At 43.6% G+C, this 22,232-nt stretch overlaps 1 protein-coding gene across 1 annotated transcript in view; it reads left to right on the top strand.

The window, feature by feature from the left end:
• Positions 1 to 22,232, top strand: part of VAV3 (vav guanine nucleotide exchange factor 3) — a 631,071-nt gene that overhangs the window by 204,809 nt on the left and 404,030 nt on the right. Inside the window, exon 11 of the mRNA XM_029618254.1 lies at positions 7,741 to 7,809. Coding sequence (XP_029474114.1) covers positions 7,741 to 7,809 — 69 coding nt within the window. The remainder of the gene's footprint in view (positions 1 to 7,740; positions 7,810 to 22,232) is intronic.

Raw genomic sequence — 22,232 nt, 5'->3', positions numbered from 1 at the left:
CAATTCGCCACTGCATAAATATCTACATGAACAAACTCTTATCTGGTGGCTCACATATCTTCAAATTGCTACTGAAGACCTTTTGTCCCCAAATAAATGTTATGAGAGTTATTTTAGAAAATATATATTTTAAACAAAGGAATATCAATTATAACAAAACAACATATTTCCCAGCTATAACCCATGAACAGAGCACAAACACCTTTCACTTATTTGTCAAGTCTATAAACCCATTGCATATTGTTGATACTAGTGACAGCCATTTGAAGATATGTGAGCTGCCAGATAGAGCTTATGGGGATTACTAGCCTTAACCAATTAGCTTACATGTTTTCGATGCAACTGCAGCATCACTTTCTGCTTCGATGGCAAGGGGGATGAGGAAGGGGAATTGGATTCAGATGACAGACAACACTAGGCCCTGACTTTTTTTTAGTTTAAACAATTTTTATTGAGTTTTCCATAACAAACATACAATGAGGAGGGTGGTATCTGATCCCTCCTCATAATATCGAACTCAGATAGTAAACAATTACAACATTTCCCCCTCCAGGGTACTGATGCGCAGGACTGCTTCTGCGACCGAGTCCACAAGCAAAGCACGTTCAAGCAGCAGCATTGAATCAATTATCATTTTGTTATGGGTTTGACAGTTGCTTGGTTTTGATTGTTAATATTACTACCCTTAACATAAGGCTTGAGGGTAACCTGCAGAGAGCGGCAGTTACTACCCTAAGAAACTTGCTGGGCAGACTGGATGGACCATTTGTTCTGCCATCACATTACTATGTTACTATACTCATGTACATATTTATATGAAGGCGAATTTGAAAGCATAAGTACATGGGCAAGGAGGAGTGCATTTATTTTTCTAGCGTTGTGTTTTTTTTTAAAGTAATATCTTCAGAAAGGGATTTTTTTTTCCAATAAGAAAACGAGTACCGATTTCTCTTTGTCAAACTGTATCCACAGACACTTTCATACAATCATTCTCACGGTAAAAGGAAATTTCAAAATATTTTATACGCAGAGGGGTTGATGCAATAAAGTGCGCCCAGGCTAGTGCACGCATTTACGCATTGTTGGATGTACCTGATGCAATGAGGAGACTATCGTGTCCAAATGCATGCCCTAACAAACACCTAGCCGATAGTGCTCATCACATGTAAATTTCATGAATATGAGGCTTTTAGCTATTATCCCCCGATGCAGAAAATCCCCCCTGCGCCCAGTGCACTTTTTAATGCGGCAAATTTAACTCTAGCCCTAGAATTGGCGGTAAGTCAATCCGCGAGTCAAGGGCTCATGAGAAATTAAAAAATACAGCCCTCTCTGGTTCCTCCTACTTAGTATCTTTGCAGCACTATTGTTGGTGTTTAAAAATATAGGTATAATATAATGGCTTGATGTAAAAAAAAAAATAATAATTTCTGGACGCACACTATACATGCACAGCATGCACACACAATAGGAAGCAGCGAAATCGGCCTGACGCATGGTGAAATGGATGCGCGCCTGATGCATTTGAGCGCTAGGCACGCACAATTTTCCTCTCGCGCGTCCTTTTTCATGTAGCCCCTCGTTTTAATATTGCATTGGGTGCCCAGGAGATGCAGCTGTGCGCGCATTAGGAAAACAGGTGCTCAGTGCCAGCGCCCATTTTAATGCGCGTCTTATCGCATCGGCCCTAGAAGGTTTTGTGGATCACAAGCAGCACGAGTAGCATTTAGGCCTTTTTGGCTAAGTGATGTGGAGCTGTATTTGCCAACAATTTCATTGCTATTATTTTCCAGGAGCTGGTCCTGTCCACTTAAAAAAGTAAACGTTGGTGGCACTCCTGTTAGAAGCATTTGCGAAGTATTATTGTGTTGAGAAAGTGTTTACATTGTCGCTAAGAGCCCCTTATTCTCTCCTATAATCATATTGCTTTGGGTGATTACAGTTAATTGTTTGTCTTTCACCTTTTTTTCTCTACTTGATGATAGTCTGTGGACATTGTGATTTTGTAATACTGACCACAGCACCCAACAGACGTAGCTAAAGTAGACTCCATCATGCCCTTAGCTGCTTTTTTCAACTATACTACATTATAATAAAAACCATATTTATTTTGAAATACTTCTTGTTATAAACCACAGAGCTCTTGGCTTCCACAGTTAGTCCTGTAATGAGGGCGGAGAGTCTTATAAATTTAATCTGATGGCTGTGCCAAGAGACTCATTAGTTTTGCTCTAAAGAAATATATTACTGTATTAGAGTCTCAGCCTTGCTGATGCTTGTGGAATGTCAGGTTTTAAAAGAGCTACTACCTGTAGGAAAGGCATAATTTAGACTCTGTAGTGTTTTATGCATCTTCTTTATTGAACTTCATAAAACACTTCTATATAAGTAATTTATACTCAGATGAACATAAAATTAGAAACAAAAACTACAAAAAAAAAAAAGATGATGGAGACATTTTGTTAAGAAAATACACCAACATTTATTAAACTTAAATCAGGGCAACTTAATTAACTTGTATATTCTAAAATGAAGACCTGGGGCATTATCTCCGTATTCTTTAACTGTGTGATATCTTACAGCCATACACTGTAGTCCTCATGTCAGGATGATACATTATTTGATAATTTTGATAGGCACAAAAATAGATACCTTGTTCAGCCTGTGGAACAACTATGCTGTAATAAAAATACTTTGTAATGTCCAATGGTAAAGGTTGGTAGGATTTTAGAAGCATCCTGCTCTTGTTAATAATATGTTCCTCTCCTCTTAAAATATTGGATTTTAATAGACATTGTCCTCATTAGTTTTTTCTTTTCTGGTTTTTGTCTCTTTTACGTAAAAAGCTATTGTAGTATGTGTTTTCAAATGTTGCAAAGAAACCATTGTAATCCTTGAATGTTGTCCATTTTTTCCCACATATACTGAATGGTACAAAATATGAATAAAATCCACTGAGCAATGGGGGAGAGACTGCGCATAGTGGGCCGGATTTTATAAATCTGCGCCACGCGTACTTTTGTTCGCGCACCAGGCGCGAACAAGAGTACGCGGGATTTTAATAGATACGCGTGTAGCCGCGCGTATCCATTAAAATCCGGGATCGGCGCGCGCAAGGCTGCCCAAAATCGGCAGCCTGCGTGCGCCGAGCCGCGCAGCCTGCCTCCATTCCCTCCCACCCCCCGCTCCTTCCCTTCCCTTCCTCTACCTAACCCACCCCTCTACCTTTGTTGGCAAAGTTACGCCTGCTGGAAGCAGGCGTAACTTTGCGCGTGCCAGCAGGCTGCCCCGCTCCATGTTCCGGTCCCGGGGGCTGTTCTGGAGGCCGCGGCCACGCCCCTGGAACGCCCCGGGGCCGAAACCACGCCTGCGGCGCCGCCCCCTAAACGTCGCTTCACGCGTGACACGCCCCCAAAACGCCGCGTCACTCCGGGCACGCCCCCGACACGCCCCCCGACACGCCCCTCCATGCAAGCCCCGGAACTTACGTGCGTCCCGGGGCTTGCGCGCGCCGCCGAGCCTATGCAAAATAGGCTCGGCGCGCGCAGGGGGGGGTTTGGGGTAGGTTTTCGGGGGTTAGCACGTATCCTACGCGCGTACCCCTTTGAAAATCTACCTGAGTATGTGTCTGAATTACAGACCTGCTGCTTTGTTCTTCCCTTGTTATTGTGGTTATTTTAAAAACATTTTAATAAATACATTTGTTGGCTTTTAGCCTGTCTGTGTATTTATTAAAGTGCTGATGTGCACCATGTAAAAGGTCAGCCTTCATATTTTTTCTATAGAAGTGTGTTTCTGCTTATATTATCCCATAGAATAGTGACTATACAGTGAGGGCCCCTCGTTGTAACAGTTTGCTTTACCAGAATATGATTCAGTGAACTTAGAGGCACATTTCTAAAAGCTTGGTCAAAATTTCATGTTAACACACATTTTTAATGTATGTTAATGCAGCATGTTTAATGTAATATTCACTAAAGGGCATACAATCAGTAGTGAATACTGTGTTAAAAAGAGTTTTACCTATGGTCGATGATACATATACATTACTAACGTTAAGGCATCTGCATTACTGGCCATAGCGATGCTAGCCTAATTCCCCACTATTGAATAAAAGTGCCCTTCCCTCAATGCCCATCACTGGTTGGTTTCCTTCCTCCTCACTAAAATCAGAACAGGGTCGGCTTTCTCCGACATCCCCGCCCCATGACATCAGAACAGGAACTGCATGCCTTGATACTGCCCTCCCAAATGCCCCTTCCCAAGCAGGGGTTACATGCCCCAATGGCCCATTTCCCACCCCTGCCAGTCCCACCACCCTTGCCTGTGTCATGCAACATCCATGAAAGCCTTTAGGGGGGCCGGTTTTCTCCTGCTTCGCTTGTTCCAAAGAAGCAAATGGTGCCGGCTGACCTGATGTTTCCTTTACCCATCATCTCTTATCAGACATAATCTAACATAATCGTAACTCTGTTAACCCTACTAGCATTGTTGTCAGAGCAACACTGGATACTGAAAGGCAAGTTTTAAAAGCACCGAGCGCGCCAAAACCAGGAGGTATGCTCACAAGTTGGGCTGGCATGCCCCGAGCGGATTTTATAAGTCGCCTATGGACGTGCCTATCTCCTGCTGTGCGCACCAGTGAAAAGATTCTGAAAAGGGGTGGGACATGGGCGTGTCGGAGAAGGCCAAGAGACGTATGCATAAATACGTGCACAGGTGCGCGCCGGGGTCCCCTGCTGTGAAACTTTACTACTGCTATGGATGGGGGTCAAAGTAATAAAACAAAAAAAATGTAGGCTAGGCCGCGAGGTTTTGAGGGTTGGGCTAATGGGGAGGAGGGTGGCTATTAAATTAGGGAGGTTTGGAAGTCTTATCCCTTAACTGGGCGAACTGGGAATAAACTGGGAAAATGGTGAATAGCATTGGCGCGCGTACCTTATAATGTCCGCCCGCTTACGCAGTAGAAGCGGTAATTGTGCACACATTCACGCGTCCATTTAAAATTGGGCGCAAATCTATGTGCATCCACGCGCATATGTTATAAAATGGAGGTGCCTCTGGATGCGCGCCCATGCACCTTTTTAACTGTTACTGTCCCTGTTAGCAGAAGGGAAGAGTCCTGCCAGCTTGCCTGGGGATCACTTGGGGTGGGTTTGTGGCATTCTGAGAGGTGCAGGTAGGGATTGAGGATAAAGAAGAGGAGCACATCTTTGAAACGGGGAAGGAAGATCTCGGCTCAAGGTGGGATTTTTGAAAATGCTTATTGGGTGCCAGGAGTGGGGATCATCGGCCTGGATTATTAGTATTTTTTAAAGATGACTTAGCTGGTTGTTGCTGATTTTCAGTGCTATTAGACTGACTGATCATAGCTAGAGAGAGCCATGCTAACTGTAACCAGTTATCATGGCCGTTGAGTGGCTTTTTGAAAATTGACCCTGTAGTAACTTGCTAAGATGTTTTCTTTATTGTACTACAAGAACACATTGTTCTGCCATCCCTGGAGCGACATGCGGTCCTGTGAAACCTCTTTGGTGCTGGTGTTCTTTTGCTGCATTTACTCTCTTTGTCTTTGTCTTTGTCTTTGTCTTAGTAATTATTTCACTCTTCATTATTAAAAAGCATTTGCAATGCCAGCATATACTGTTAGATAAACAGTGTTCTTCAGATCAGTATCATATGCTTCCATGAAGACATAGTAGAAATGACAGAGGAATAATAGGGTGGAAAACAACATGTATTACTCATAGATAGCATTCACAATGAATCTGGGGACAGCTGTAATTGCCCAGCCTTCATATATGCCTTTCTCTTTTCTTCCCACCACCTTTGATGGTTCTGCTTGGTTAAAATAGAAAACTTTGAAAAACACTGATGATGCCCAGTTTGATAATGTATTATTGATATTTGATTTTATAGTGAACATTTTTTAAATTGACATATATTGCATCCTTTCAAGAATACAGAGTAGACATACAAACTTTTGTGAGGTGTTAGTCTACACGAAGTATTGTGACTTGAGTAACTTGATTAGACAGAAGAGACATGTTTTATTAGGGATTTGTATTTGCTTTTGATACTGTGCTGTCGTATGAACTGTTACTAATAGTGATTTTAGGATCTAGTTACTAATGAATTTTGGGCGTTCAGTAATTGTGCATTAAGCCTCATTCATTAAATGGATTAATATATTAAATGTGCATACACAGATTTAGATTTTAGATTTAGTTACCCACCTTTCCAAATCTGAGCTCAAGAGGAAAGACAGTCGGGTACAAGAAGGCGGTTACTGCACTCTGGTTAGTGTTACTGTGAGGTGACGTTAATATGCATTCAAAGAACCCCAACAGAAGGCTGCCCTATGCAAAGAGTCTCAAGAGGTATTAGCACTGGATTTGTTGCCCAGCATTAATATCTGATGAGACTAGCATGGGCCATGTAAAGCTAGAAATCTAATTACACTTTGGGAGGTATGGTTAACTTTATAGCTGTATATGTCTTGTGTTAGTGCGGGCTGTTTAAGTTTAAAACCCTCTTCCTCAAGGTCACAAATTCTGCCCAAAGACAGGGAAATCCATCCCCCAGTCCCAAAGCCAGAACAACCCTTCCCCTGAAGTCACAACAAAACCCCTGAGGCCACAACAGCCTCATGGGTGCCATTTTGAATTTGGCATCTGGACTAACAGGAGATAGATCAACTCCCTTCTCCTCTGAAGATTTGGAGGCAGTCTATCATTACATGGCAGGGGTCGTGGGGCCCGGAGGCCTCTTGGGGGAGTTTCAGGTCCAGAGGGAGGAGGGCTTCCCAGGGGGATGGACTGTTCGTTCAACTTCACATCAGGAAGAAGGGAAAGGAGCTTGTTGCAGCTTCGGTGGCAGTGGTGAGGTGGTCTGGCTTGGGGGGGGGGGGGGGGGGGGAGACGGGGTTGTGTTATGGCCTTGGGAAGGGGGAGGTATTTTATTGTGTGTTCTGGAGGGATTGGGGTGGGACTGGATATCTGAAAATGTTTGTTAGGATTATAGGACAAGGGGTGCCTGGCTTATAGATGGTTGTGATGTCATAGGGAATTATGACTTTGGGGGCAGGGGGTGTCCTGACTCCAGTGGGGGAGGGAAGCAGTTAATGGCACCTGAAAAGGAGGTTTCTCATAGGCTCAGGGGAGATTTTTGAGGCTTTAGGGGTTAGTGTAGGGCAATTTGAGCTGCCGACTGTGACAGCTTTACCATAGTCATGCTATGTTTAAGGGGCCTTGGTAACGTTGGCGCTTTCTGCATGTCACTTTTTTAGTAAATTGGGCATTAAAGAACCGCCCGGTATGTGCATTAGAACTAGTCAGTAAACTGCATTACTGTGCTGATTAGCTGTGGCTCCTTTTTCTGCATGATGCAGAACAACTAAAAAATATTCTTGGCAACCCACTGCTTTTTTATTTATTTATTCAGGAACTCTGAATGGCTATCTTAGATCTTAAAAAATTATAGTTTTGAAATTCTTTAAGTGCTTTCAACTAAATAACTTCAGTTCTACATTTTTTAAATAAACCTGTCTGGCCACAGTTTTTGCTGTATATATACTTTTAGTAATGGATGGAAAACAGGACCCTAAATTCCATTTGGTTTGCTTCTTGCAAGAACAGAGGTAGCTTGAGCTTTCTTCTCACTTTCCATGTTATATCTGGATCCCTCAGTGAACTTCAGCTCCATTTCTATGCATTATCCCCTGTCTTGTCTGTTTGATAGGAGCTAGTGAAGCACACCAGTGATGCAGCTGAAAAGGGGAACCTGAAACTGGCACTGGATGCAATGAAGGTAAGGGTGTGTGTTGATGCGTTGACAGTAAATGAAAATAGTGCAAAGCTTGATTGTGGGCACAGTTTTACAGCTGTAGTCTCATTTTGTAGTTGCATGATCATGCAGACACTGACAGAACTGTCCAGTTGGCAAAATTTGCAAAATGTCATCTTAGAAAGGGGATATATTTTTGCATAAAGTATGGATGGGGAAAATACCCCTCTCTGACCCAGTTAAATCTTTGCATCTTTAACTTGAAATTACTTGGATATTCAGAGCTGACCTCATCCAAATCAGATAAATTATTATTTTTTTTTAATCTAGATTTACTTGAAATGATTAAAATTTATGCAAAAATCACAATCAAAATCAAAATTATTTCAAGAAACCACAGTTCTTCTAGCTCTTTAAAAGGGTAGTGTTCAAACTTTCTGCACTGGGCCAAAGTGACGGTATATAAAACCTCTTAAATAAATAAATAAAGAAAATAAATCTACAACTTTGCCGCAGCTTTCAAAGAGCATGCGTGTGGTTTTGTTTTAAAACCTGCCATGGATACAAATTACCCACAGACTTTTGCAGCTGCATTTTGCAATGTATACACGTTATACCTTTAAATTTGGATAAAAGTACTTGCATGGTGAAACATCATGCATGTTTTTAGCCTTATTGATATTGAGGGGAGTTTTCCAACATTCCAATTTATGGGCATTAATTACTATTTAAATAACTTTGAAAATTGCCCTCCAAGAAGATAATAGCGATTTGTCGGGCCGATACAGAATACTTCGCGGGAGAGCGGGCGAGTGCCCGCTCTCCCGGCATGCGCCCAGGCCACTCTCCTGGGCGTGCAATCCAGTAAATACATTTATGTAAATGAGGGCCTGCGGTAAAAGGAGGCACTAGGGACACTAGTGTGCCTCTAGCACCTCCTTTTTGACAGAAGCGGCGGCTGTCAGCGGGTTTGACAGCCGACGCTTAATTTTACTGGCGTTGGTTGTCGAGCCCGCTGACAGCCACGGGTTTGGAAAAAGGACGCCGGCAAAATTGAGCGTCCGTCTTCCAACCCGCGGGCCACGGGCAGATTTTAAATTTTTAAATTTTTTTAATTTTAAATTTTTAAATTTTTTAAATTTTAAATTTTTTTTTACTTTTGGGGCCTCCGACTTAATATCGCTATGATATTAAGTCAGAGGGTGTAGAGAAAAGCAGTTTTTTCTGCTTTTCTGTACACTTTCCTGGTACTGGCCGAAATTAATGCCTGCCTTTGGGCAGGAGTTAATTTTGGAACATAAAATGTGCGGCTTTGCTGCACATTTTGCTTTCTGTATCGCGCGGGAATGACTAATAGGCCCATCAACATGCATTTGCATGTTGTGGGTGCTATTAGTTTCAGGGGGGTTGGCTGCGCGTTTTCGACGCACTATTACCCCTTACTGTATAAGGGGTAAAAATAGCACATCGAAAACGCGCGGCCAAACGCGGGCTAACAGTGCGCTCTTTATCGGCCCGTGTGTGAGAAAATTCGCTATCTGGAAATTGCCCTCCCCCTGAACAGCCTGAAGTATGGATATGTTTTAGGGGGGATTGGAAAAGAACTCATGCAGATTGTATTTTCAACTCTACACAAATTATTGTCTTTGAAAAAACTACTATACAACAGGCATGTGGCAAGTCCTTGGGTGTTTATCCCTGTGGCAGGTTTCAAAGGTTGAGTGCATCTGTATACAGTCTCCATGAAAATCAATGCAAAATCCTTGAGTATTTCATTCCCGCGGGCTTTCTTTTAATGTGGATAATTTGAAAATTACTTCCTAAACATAAGCCTAATATGGAAAGAACTGCATTGAAACCCAACTCAAAAATGGCTGCGAAGGCAATTTTCAAAAGCCATTTGGCCATGTAGATGGCAGTTTACTCGAGTGAGAGAACTGTCTGGCAATCACCCACCCTGTATGTGGGTGAAAGTATGCACCAGGCTCATCAGCGCATGTACTTTTATCCATTAGAGGCGGGGCTAGGTTGGGGGAGGCAACAGCAGTGCAGCTTTGAAGGGGAAAAGTATCCACAGAAAAATCTTTGTGGGTACTTTTTCCCTAGGGTAATGTTCAGACGAAAAGAACGTGCATGGTTTCCCTTTGCCCCCACGGACTTTGCACCAGTTCTCAAAGTACCCTTTGAACAAGCCACAGAGTTTTGAAAATTACCCTTGTAATGAGACAGATATTTAAATTCAAATGCAGTCGTGCATGACTTGTATTTATCCATCTGTTTATGGTTTGTTACTGCTTGACTCTGTTATCCAAATTACCCTGCTTTGGAAGGGGTTCAGATTTAATCTGATTTGATTCTGCAGCCCCTAATATTAATACATGAGGATAGGTGTAATCTCTCCAATCAACCATAAAATCCTTCATACATTTGTTTTATAGGTATTAATTATACTCATTCATTACAGTTGCTGGATTCTTTATAGGTTGTCATGTCCTTTATTGGATCAGATGAAGAATCACCTCAAAAGCTTGTGCACTACAATATATTTTTTTCATATGAAAGAAGACATTTTTATTAAGTTCAATGAATAAAAATAAAGTGACAAAAACTGAGATTAGCCAGTGCAAATTATTGATATATGCAGATGCTAAATTTCTTGGAATAAATTTTAGCTTCAAAGAACAAGTGGTTCCATTAAAAATTGTACGATAACCGTTCTCTCATTATATACATCCTTAACTCATTTTTTAAAGGAATGCAGACACTGCCAGTTACTTCCTGGGCTGAACAAACATTTTTTTGAGGAAGGCAGTATATAAGTGCAACATAACATAACAAGTAGAAAGAAAGGAAAGAGAGACACATGAGAAATGAGAGAGAGAGAGACAATATATAGAAAGAGTAGAAGACTGAGTTACCACTACCTGCATATATATAAGCATAAGCATAAGAAATGCCATACTGGGTCAGACCAAGGGTCCATCAAGCCCAGCATCCTGTTTCCAACAGTGACCAATCCAAGTCTCAAGTACCTGGCAAGTGCCCAAACATTAAATAGATCTCCAGCTGCTGTTGCTTATCAATTAATAGCAGATTATGGATTTTTCCTCTAGGAACTTATCCAAACCTTTTTTAAACCCAATTACACTAACTGGCTTCCATGGGTAAATTTCTTTGCACATAAAAATGAGCATATACATGTGTAAGTAGCCTTTGGGCCGGATTTTAAAAGGGTTATGCACGTAACCGGTCCTGCGCGTGCCGGGCCTATTTTCAAAAGGCTCGGCGACGAGCATAAAACCCCGGGACGCGTTTAAGTCCCGGGGCTTGCAAAAAGGGGCGGGGTGTGGGTGGTCCTGGGCGGGGTGGGGCGGGGCCAGAGGCCTCTGACATAGTGGCCATTTGCTGCTGTGTTAAAGGATCGCGTGCCGGCAGGCTGCCTGCGCGCGCAAACTGTATTTTAAGGGAAAATTCTGCCAAGAAGATTGTAAGGTGCCAGAAAGGTCTTAAGACCTTGGATTTATCCAAATTGAGCCATAAACTAGAGAAACTGCCAAATTTCGGGTCGATACAGTAAGGTGCGGTAGAAAGAGGTACGTTAGTGCCTGGCGCACCCGCGTTTGCCGCAAGCATGGTTCGGATCACCTACCGCTCGATACTGTATTTAAATGGCGCACCCAGGATACTGTATAGGCGCTATACAGCGCCTATACAGTATCCTGGGTGCGCTGGTACCTGTCATTTCAAATGACATTTGAAATGACAGGTACCAGGAAGTGGATCCCAACTTTAATCAAAAGAAAACCTAAGGCAAGCAAGGCGCAGGGCGAAAAGCAACTCGACATGCTATTAAAATATTGTAAATAAAGTGTAACAAAAGTTAACTTACTTTTCCTTACAGTCCTCTCTGCCCTCCTCTGGAGGCACGCACCGCGGTTCCCCTGCCTCCCGGGGACAGCCGGCGGCAAAAGTGGCTTCCAGCGGCCCCCGCCGGCGAAGATGGATGAACGCACGCCCGTAGTGCACGGGCGCTCGTCAGCAAAGGCGCATGAACGGGCGTGCGTGACGTCACGGCGTACGTTCATACACTTTCGCTGACTTGGGCGCCCATCAATTTGGGTGTGGCCGCGCCCTCCGGAACCACCCCTGGGTTGCGTCTCGGCGCGCCAGCGGCCCGCTGGCGCGCGTGGATTTACATCTCCCTCCGGGAGGCGTAAATCCGTGGACAAAGGTAGGGGGGGTTTAGATAGGGCCGGGGGGGGGGGGTGGGTTAGGTAGAGGAAGGGAGGGAAAGGGAGGGGAAGGTGAGGGGAGGGCGAAAGAGAGTTCCCTCCGAGGCCGCTCTGATTTCGGAGCGGCCTCGGAGGGAACGGAGGCAGGCTGCGCGGCTCGGCGCGCACCAGCTGCCCAAAATCGGCAGCCTTGCGCTCGCCGATCGTGGATTTTAGAGCCGCGTGTATCTACTAAAATCCAGCGTACTTTTGTTTGCGCCTGGAGCGCGAACAAAAGTACGCGAACGCGCCGTTTTTAAAAATCTACCCCAAAATGTCTAAATATATAAATAAGTTTGAAGGGGATACTTTAGGCAATATTACCTTCTTCATTAAATTTTCCATATTTCCCATGTTACTTCCTCACTTTTTATTCAGCTGAGGAATGTACCTGAAATGCCCCCCAGCTCTTGGAGGTGGGTAATAAAAGAAGCCTGATGTCTTGCCCTTTCTAAATTCACCAGCATTCTCCCTGGTTTATTTCCATATAAGAAAAACTTATGCTGTAAGTTGGAAAGGGAAGAAGTCACCCTCTGATGTAACATCATTAAGTAACTTGGAGGCAGCCCAAAAGTCTTGTTTAGTTTGTTGCGAGTGATCAATTGTCATCTATTGTTGGAGAGTTGAGTCAGTTTGGTGAGAGACAAAATGTCTCTGTCAAGCTCCTTTCGGATAATGGTATAGTTAATAATGTCTCTCTGCAAAACTGTTTTGGCAGTCTCCAAAAATAAATTGAGTCTTCCATATGTTGCAAATTATTATTCACATAATCTTCCCATTTTATAGCTAGAAACTTCTCAAATTCTTTATCCTTAACTAACCATCTAGGCATTCTCCAGTCTGCCTTTCTCAAATGAGAGGTTAAATTTTCCAAGACACGAGAGACCGGACTATGATCCGAAATCACAAGTGGGTCTATGTCCGATGATATAGGCCGCTGAGATTAGAAGGAAATCAATCCTAATTTTAGTGTCATGGGCCCTGGCTATGTGAGTGAACCCCACCTCACCTGGATGTTAATTCTCCAAGAATCTAAGAGGTTTAAATTATCACAAAGAAAAGGAATTCCTTTATGTTTACCCATACATGAATATGGAGATTTTGATTGTCTATCCAGGTCTCCATCTACTGTACAGTTAAAGTCTCCTCCCACCAGTAGAGGGGCATTCCCCAGAGATTCAAGCATAGTTACAATTTTGGTAAAGTTATGGTAAGTTCTATTGGGAGCATATATTGAAGCCATCCAAATAGGTTTCCGAAAATATAATAGCAATATATCTGCCCTGATGATCGATGCAAGTCTGGGAGAGCAGAAAAGCAACCCTGCGATTAATTAAAATGGCCACACCACATTACTTTGAAGTCCCTTGTTCTGCAAAGACCTGTGAAACTCAATGCCTTCTAAGTTTAGAGTGCTCATGGTCTGTCATATGCATTTCCTGCAAGAATGCAATATGGCATTTCAATCGATTTAGCTGGGAGAGCACCTTCTCCCACTGAACAGGTGTACCCAACCCTACCACATTCCAAGTGATAAAATTATGTGACCCACCCATTGCTAGCTAGAAAGATCAGGAATATGAATGTGACAACATCCCAAATAATACAAAAAGAGATAAGAGAGCATATGCATATCTTGTTATCTGTGTTCCCCGACAACATGCCCCAAGAAAAATCCAATATGCTGGATATTCAACGCCTAACATACAGACTTGTAGAAAAAAGTACCCTCAAACCCCCCGCCCTTCCCAAATCCCCCACTATAACAGACATATTTATAATCATTGCCTAGCCAGAGGCTAGAGGTCAATTAGATGTGCTAGGGTGCCACATCCCCTCCACTATCAATCTCCTCAGCAGTGAACAAAAATGTATATATGCATATTTTCACGCACAATATACTCATATCCAGTGGGCACATTGCCGGGGGTCAGGCAAATAATAGATTAGATGGGGGGGGGGGGGTGGCTTTGTTATATAGGAGCAATAAAGCAATAAAGTCCCATTTCTGTGAGGGATGATTTCAGTTCCTCGATTTGCTTGGAAATGTGGGAAAATCTATTATCTAATGCCATCACGACTGCATCAGTTGTCTTGGCTACCAGGGCCATGTCAAAATCTTGCACCAAAGCAGATCCCATCCAATCAGCCATTTTGGGAGATGCTGGCTTGCTCTTATCTTTATCGCTCTTCACAGATCGTATCAACATTCCTGCACTGAGGAACAGTGTCCCACTGCAAAATTGGGTAATAAAAAAAATAAAACTTCAGGGTAAATACTTTAAAAATCAATAAAGTTGAGATGGCACCTGGAGCTCTGCGCTGAGCGTCTTATCGTGACACCCCCCCCCCCATACTATAGTATTTTATAATCTGTACATACTGATCTGTGCAAATTCTAAAATATGTGTATATCTGTCTCCCAACATGCATGTGTATGTTTTAGTTCATGCAAATATTTTACAATGCAATGAAAGTCCATACTTTCTCTATTTTATTAACATGTGCATGTATATTTTACACGCAAACCCCCCATATACTTGTAAAATATTGATTTATACGTGGAAGTAGGTCTATTTTGAAATATGCACACATAGGTTGAAATCACCAGTTTGCCAATACCTAAGCCAGTTCATCTAGTCTGTCTCCAGTTCACTGATACCCCCCATAGTACTTCACCCTGCCCTCCCTCCAGTTCACCCAGACCCCTACCCCAAAATAGCTGAAAACAGATGAGTCTGATATCAGTTGCGCTAGTTAATTAGCAGTTGTAAAATTGCTCCAATAAGTTGCCTGACGTATTTGCGTGAATCTCATAAAATAGTAACTTCTGCAGGCATCTCTTGCCCCCAACCCAGAACGCACTAGACCACTCCTTTCTTGTGCAGATAAATGTACATGTACGTGAATACAAACTACTTACGCACATATATGCTAGTTTTACGTACGCATCTTTGAAAATGTACTCAGAAGATTTGAAGGGTTTTCCCCAGATTTTGTTTTCTAATAAATTAATTAATCAGCAAGTCATGTTCTCATTGGGATCTACAACTGATGTAACAGCTGCTTAGTGATGGGTCATAAGCCCCTGATTGGTAAGTTTGAAAATATCTATAATATATGCTATTGCATTGTCATGGGCTTTTGAAAATTGCCTAAATATAGTATGTTACATTTACATGTACCTTTTCCTGTGACATCAGTTTTCAGTTAAGTGCAGTATATTTAGAGAAAAAGACAGGATGTACATTCCATATTATGGTCAAAATATTTGGGGAAACCAGAGCAATTCTCCCCAGAATTGTTTCGCACTTGATTCCTGCTGCATCCCAATCCATACTTTCTCTTTTGAAAATGCTTCGTTAAATCTCCTTTAGCCTTTTCCTGAAATCAGACTGAATGAGTGACTCTTGGTGGTTTATTATTCCAAATACTTTTAAACAAGACATTCTGAAGGGGCAATAGTGCTTTTCTGGGTGGAAGAATGGGAAGAGTTTGAAACAACTATGATAATATGGGGAGATGTTAGGGATGGCCATTTCCCCAAACCAGAAAATATTAAGGCCTTGCCATGCAGAGGGATCCTGTCCCAAATCTAAAATTACCTTGGGGATAATTGGCTTTGTATAATGCACTTCTAGAGGTGGTAAAATTAACCCTAAAGTATTTTATGGACTTTGTTGCTCATTTAAATAAAAATGTTCTTGAAGGTGGTTTATCATATGTGCTCAGGATTAATTGCAGTGTTTCTGTATTTGGAAAATTAAGAAACTTGAAATATTAGTACCACCTGCCCAAATTTGGTAATGTAATCAGTGGTGCAGAAACAGTTTAAAGGACCCAGACTGCAAACAAAATCTGATGATTTACTTTTCCAGCTTGAGTACCTGCAATACTGGGGTTGTTTCAGATTTAGTGAAGGGCTCCATTGCCAAGGTAAATAGAAATGACAACGTCAGACGTCGTCCTTGTGCTCCCCCCCCCCCTCCCCAGAATATCAGAGGCCAAATAAATCTAATTAACATTTTTATGCTTCATTTTTCATCTTTTTTTTATTAAAACGTGTTTCTTGAGCAAGAGGAATCTCAGCCTTCAAAGAAGTAGCAGTCTCTTTGTCTCTTTTGGGGGAAGTTGAGCCCTTTAACATTCAAGGATGCCATTTCTACCATTCCCATAGAATAGAATGAATCTCTAATATGTAATTCACGGTAGTGTAATGTGCGGCCAAAAGATACAGGATATTCTTGGGAGAGCCATAATTACAGCTAGAGAGGGATGGAAGAGCTCTTAGCCTGTAGATAAATAGGAGGGATTCAGAAGTCTGATCGGACTAACGGGGGAAACCTCACAATAAAGAAACAAGCATTATGGTAAAATGAAAGAAAAGAATTGTTAGCAGAAGTAGAGAAGAAATGGCAAATTAGAATTTTTAGTCATACTAGATGTAACAAAAAAAAAAAGAAAAGGATATAACTATAGAAATGCAAGAAAGTGTAATGCAATGATGGGAAAAAGCTTCTCCGAAATGGAAGAAGGTGGCAGATAACAAAGACAGTGATCCAGCAAGAATATCCATTCTTCTGATAGCAGAGAGCTAAGCAGCATTTTACTGGAAATATCAAGCTGGCTAAGCGAACCTAGGGCCAGATTCGTTGAGGCTTTTCTTCCGTTTTGTGTCTAATGGGAAAGCCCTTAGTGAATCAGGTGCATAGACTCTCAGTACTGTTTGACATTTACAAACATTTTCCTTTTTTTGTTTTTGCAATAAATTAAATCTCAACAGCACCTCCGTTAGATTGAGGGCATCCAGTCTCAGGGAATCGGTATCATAAATGCTTATTAAAATCTGACAATTAAAATTCACCAACAGAACATGCCGTGCACAGAAATGCTCCCAGGTTAAGCCCATTGTTATTATAGTGCTATAATGTAAACAAAGCTAAAAACCCTGTCTTGCAGTTTTCCAGAGAAGTGTTACGTGTTCTGGTGATGCCATGTGCATGAGGTCCTCTTCTAAGATGTGCTCTAAAGGAGAAAAAGGGTCACACATTCCCGGGTCAAAGTGCACCCTGGTGTAAAATCTCCACGGATTAACCTCCAGGGTCCGAAGCACAAGATAAGAGAGGGTTACTTTTGATCTTAGATCTGGTGATGTAAGTGCCAATAAATCAGACAGGATACTCGGGGTGGGTGTTCCAAACCCAAAGAATTTACATTGGGCTTCATCGATTTTAGTGATCTGGCACCAGAAATATTTCCTCGCTGTTACGTTCATGTTCCATATCAAATCCTAATTCTGCTCGTCCCTCAGTGCTGAATGCTCCGGGATATCCTCCCTTCTAGGGTATGGAAAGCAAAGCTCCCAGTAAGGCATGGCGGCTCCTACCTGGCATTGGTTCTCCCCTTCCACTAAGGCAAAACAGCTGAAGTCACGAATGAGTCTCCAGTTCTATCGGTCTTCATTTCCGAGATGTCTTTCCACCACAAACTCCATTCTTCCTCTCTGACAGCACTTGAATCTTTCTAACTTAAAATCCCCCAAAATCAGCACAGCATGGTAAAAACACCAAATCTGACAGAAATTTCCTCCTGAAACAAAAAAGATAAATTCACATAAAAATCTAAAAAAATCTCACAAATTATGCAGAGATGCCCCCTCCAACCACTAAATGGATGTGAGATGGGGAAAAATGATTTTTTTCTCTTTCTAATTTGATATAGGTCAGGGGTGCTTCCTAGCCCGAGCAGGACCGGTGAACTAAAAAAAATCAGAACAAAATCCTTAAAACAATTCAAAACACTGATGTAATCTTAGAAATGTGCATGCAGGAGGTCTGAAATTCACTTTCCCGGATCAGTGAGTATATTAGAAGATAGGTACAAAGGCAGGGATTCATGTAATAAGAATATTTTATATGAGTATGCAAGCTTGTTACAAAGTTATAGGGAATGGTGCAGCTGCGAGGGTGGGAAGGAGGAAGGTGTAAGAGATTAGAAATGGTTAGGGATGTGAATCGGGCTTCGGACGATTGAAAATATTGTACGATATTTTCAAAATCGTCAGAAATCAGGGGCTCCCCCAAAACGATAGGAAAACCCCATGATATTGTTCGTGGGGGTTCTCTTATCGTTTTGGGGGAGGGCGGAAAAAACGGCACACAAAAATAACCCCTAAACCCACCCCAACCCTTTAAAACTAATCCCTTAGCTTCCCCCACCCTCCAGACCCCCCCCCAAAACATTTTACAGGTACCTGGTGGTCCAGTGGGGATCCCGGGAGCGATCTCCCGCTCCCGGGCCATCGGCTGCCACTAATCAAAATGGCGCCGATGGCCCTTTGCCCTTACAATGTGACAGGGTATCCATGCCATTGGCTGGCCCTGTCACATGGATGGCCCACGCCATTTTTAAAGATGGCGCTGGCCATCCAGTGCTCCCTCCATGTGACAGGGGCCGGCCAATGGCATGGATACCCTGTCACATGGTAAGGGCAAAGGCCATCGGCGCCATTTTTATTAGTGGCAGCCGACGGCCCGAGAGCGGGAGATAGCTCTCGGGATGCCCACTGGACCACCAGGTACCTGTAAAATGTTTTTTGGGGGGTCGGGAGGGTGGGGGAAGCTAAGGGATTAGTTTTAAAGGGTCGGGTGGGTTTTTTGTTTATCGGCTCGGGCGCAGCCAATAAACAAAACCGCGATCGGGCCGGATGAAAAAAAACCCATGATGTGAATCGGAACCGGAATCCGAAGTGATTCCGGTTCTGATTCACATCTCTAGAAATGGTTGTGAAAGGCTAAGGCTTGTAAAAGACTTTCTGTGTGTTTGTGGATGTCCTTTTTAACAGTCTGAGATGGTTCTGTGATGTAATTAAGACAAAAAGGGATGAGGTAAGAGAGGTGATCTCCTTACCTAAAAGTCAAAAACATGTTACCTTCAAGTTAATATCTGCCTTCTTGTTTAGTGTTATAAATACTTCTGCGGGATGGGCCCGCGGCCGGCTCACTCACCTCCTAATGCCACCTTGCCCTCTATGCGGCCTGGAGCGCCGCCAGCTTCCTGGACACTGTGCTGCTGTCTTCGCAGTCTTGTGTGCTGCCATTTCATCCCTGTCTCTTGTGCCCTGAACCGCCGCTGCCCTGATGCCATCGAACATGACCTGAGCTCCCCTGACAACACCGTCTCCAGTTCCTGCCGGTGTTCTCCTAGGTGCACTTACCTCTCTTGAACTTTTAAAGGGCCTGCGGTGGGAAAAGCTCTGTAGCCTTCCCTGATGACATCAGCCTGCTTGCCCTATAAAAGGGCTCTTCAGTCTGTCTCTCGTTCCCTTTGCAAGGAGTTACTTCGTCCCTGGAGTTCCTGCACCACCTCTTTGCTCCAGGAGTCCTCAGAGTTCCAGGTCTTTGCTTCTTCAAGGCCTTCATGTTCGTCATGAGAGTTCCTCTATGATCCATTCCTGTTCTCTTGACAGTTCCTGTGTCTTCTGTTTGTGATGTCAAGACCTCGCAAGTTCCTGATCCAGTCTGTCTCCAAGTCCTGCCTTCCAGGTTTTCTCTCTGATCCACTCCTCCGGGCGTGAGCATCGTGGTCTGCACAAGCCCATGGGTTGTGTAGAGTACCTTGCTGCACAAGTCTTGTCTTCATTGCTGGCCAAGTCTCCGGAAGTCCCTTGTTTTTAAACACTGGGGTCCCATCTCTGATTCTGAGTTCCTGAATGCCGGGGACCTGTCCCTGGTCCTGAGTCCCCGAGTCCTTGAATCCTATTCCTGGTCTTTGGAGCTCCTTGCCCAGCTTCCATCCATGTCCAAGTCTCAGGTTCAGAGTTTGCTTCGCCTCCGGCAAGGTCCGCAACTAACTCTCAGGTTGTGTAGGGTGTACAGTGACGCAGGATTCTCCCAGTCTTTGTCATGTTTCCAATGCCAATTCTTCATCATGTTCCAAGTTCAGAGTCTGCCTCACATTTGGCATGGTCTGTGACCAGCCCACAATGGGCTGTGTAGGATGTGTTCTGGCTGAGTCTGAACCCTGAATCTGAATCTGAACCTGTACCTGAGTCTGGATCTTGAATCCTGAACCTGAGTTTGAACCTTGAACCTGAATCTGGATCTTGAACCTGTACCTGAGTCTGTCTGAATCCCGAACTTGAACCTGAGTCTAAGTCTGATTCTGAGTCCCAAGTCTTCAATACCTTCATCTAAGTTCCAAGTCTTCAGTGCCTTCATTTAGTTCTTGTCTCCAGAGTCATCTTCTGTCCTTGACCTCCATCTATCCTAATGCACAGGCCGTTCCCAAGTGGCAGGTTCAAAAGGACTTTCGAGTGGCCGAAGGGCAACCCCAGAGACCAGCATTGTGTTGCTGGGTCTCACTCCTGGGCGTGCAGGTTCTCACTCCTATGCATGCAGGTTCAGTGGAGTCTCCAAGTGTTCCAAGTCTCCAAGTGCTTCCAAGCTTCTGTCCAGCCCGTGCCCGGATATGCTCGCCTCTCATGGCACATACCTTGGAGCCTCACTCTGGGGTTGTGCCATGGTCCAAGGGCTCATGTTCTTCTTCCGATGATCAGGTCCTGTGCCTGCTCGCAACATTTAGTGATTGTGCTTAATAGTTTTAACCTTTGTTAGATAGGGACAGTAACTTTAAAACTAGTGTGCGTGAGCCCATATAATCACATACAGGCCGATACAGTACAGTGTGCTCCAATGGAGCGCACTGTTAACCTGCCCTTGGATGCGCGTTTTCCCTTACCCCTTATTCAGTAAGGGGAAGAAAACGCGCGTCCAACCCACAGCACCTAATAGCGCCCTCAACATGCAAATGCATTTGAGGGCAAATGCATGTTGATGGCTCTATTAGGTATGCCCGCGCGATACAGTAAGTAAAATGTGCAGCCAAGCCGCACATTTTATTTTAAGAAATTAGCGCCTACCCAAAGGTAGGTGCTAGTTTCTGCCAGCATGGGAAAGTGCACAGAAAAGCAGTAAAAAAGGTTAAAAAAAGAAAAATTTTTTTTTAAATGGGCCAGCGGCTGTCGGGTCGAAAACCGGACGCTCAATTTTGCCGGTGTCCGGTTTCCGAGCCCGTGGCTGTCAGCGGGCTCGAGAACCAACGCCGGCAAAATTGAGCGTCGGCTGTCAAACCCGCTGACAGCCGCCGCTCCAGGCTAAAAGGAGGCGCTAGGGATGCCTGGGCAGGAGTTGACAAGTCTGCTGTAGGCAGACTTGTCAACTCCTGCCCAGATGATCAATCTTAGATTTATGAATATGCAGTCTACCTTGTATCTGAAACTTTCTCATTCTGCCAGAGAAGGCTGGTAAACTCTGAAGAATGATGTGCCGGAGCAACTAACTTGCTCACCTGGAGGGCCCTGAAAAAGGCAAAGGAAAAAGCCATCCAGAATAATGTAGCCTTCACGGGCAAGGAACAGACTGATCTCGCTGCTTCTAAAAGAGTGACATCATACTTGATGGGCTGGGGCCTACACCTCTAGGTGCTGATCCTAGTCTCCCTGGCAAAACCCTGCACTAGCTTCTTAACAAGGAAGACTTTTGTAAGGCCTTCCTGTCTACTTAGCTTCATGAAGAACATTACTTCAGCTTGCTGCCATGCTACCATAAGACTAGCCCATTTATCTAGCACATGCAACACAATCCATAAGCTGCCTGTGATATCCCTACTGCAATTGGAACTCCCAGAATTGTCTCCAGCCCCTCACTGCCATATAATTGGGGCTACTGATGCCCTCAGCAACTCAACAGTCTGTTCGAGATAATGTGCCAGAGTTGAGCTAGTACCCTAGTAGGCCACTCTTCTGCTTCTGGAGCCAAAATCTTGAAATGAGACCTCTGTGCCCAAGATAAAGCATTGTTTGTGTCATTGAAAGCAGCTGGAACATACTGAGCGGTTAAATGAGTATTCAGGATGAGGCATCTGAGTACCAAGACTCTAAGGAGCTCAATAGTACCTGGACATTTTGCTGTTTGCCTGTTAACTGCCTTTATTACACCCTTATTGTCAGAATGCAGTACTACCGGGAACAATGTGAGCATTGTGACATTGCATATCTAACTCAATGATCTCTCCTTGGGTAGCCATGTGGCAGCACATCAAGTTGCTTGGAAATAGGCTCTAAAATCCATGCCATCAGATGCATCAGTAAAAACTTTCATGTCTGAATTGACACAG

This window comes from Rhinatrema bivittatum, chromosome 10 (assembly GCF_901001135.1).
Source record: "Rhinatrema bivittatum chromosome 10, aRhiBiv1.1, whole genome shotgun sequence".
Classification (NCBI taxonomy): Eukaryota; Metazoa; Chordata; class Amphibia; order Gymnophiona; family Rhinatrematidae; genus Rhinatrema; species Rhinatrema bivittatum.
This window is presented reverse-complemented; position numbering and strand designations above follow the sequence as displayed.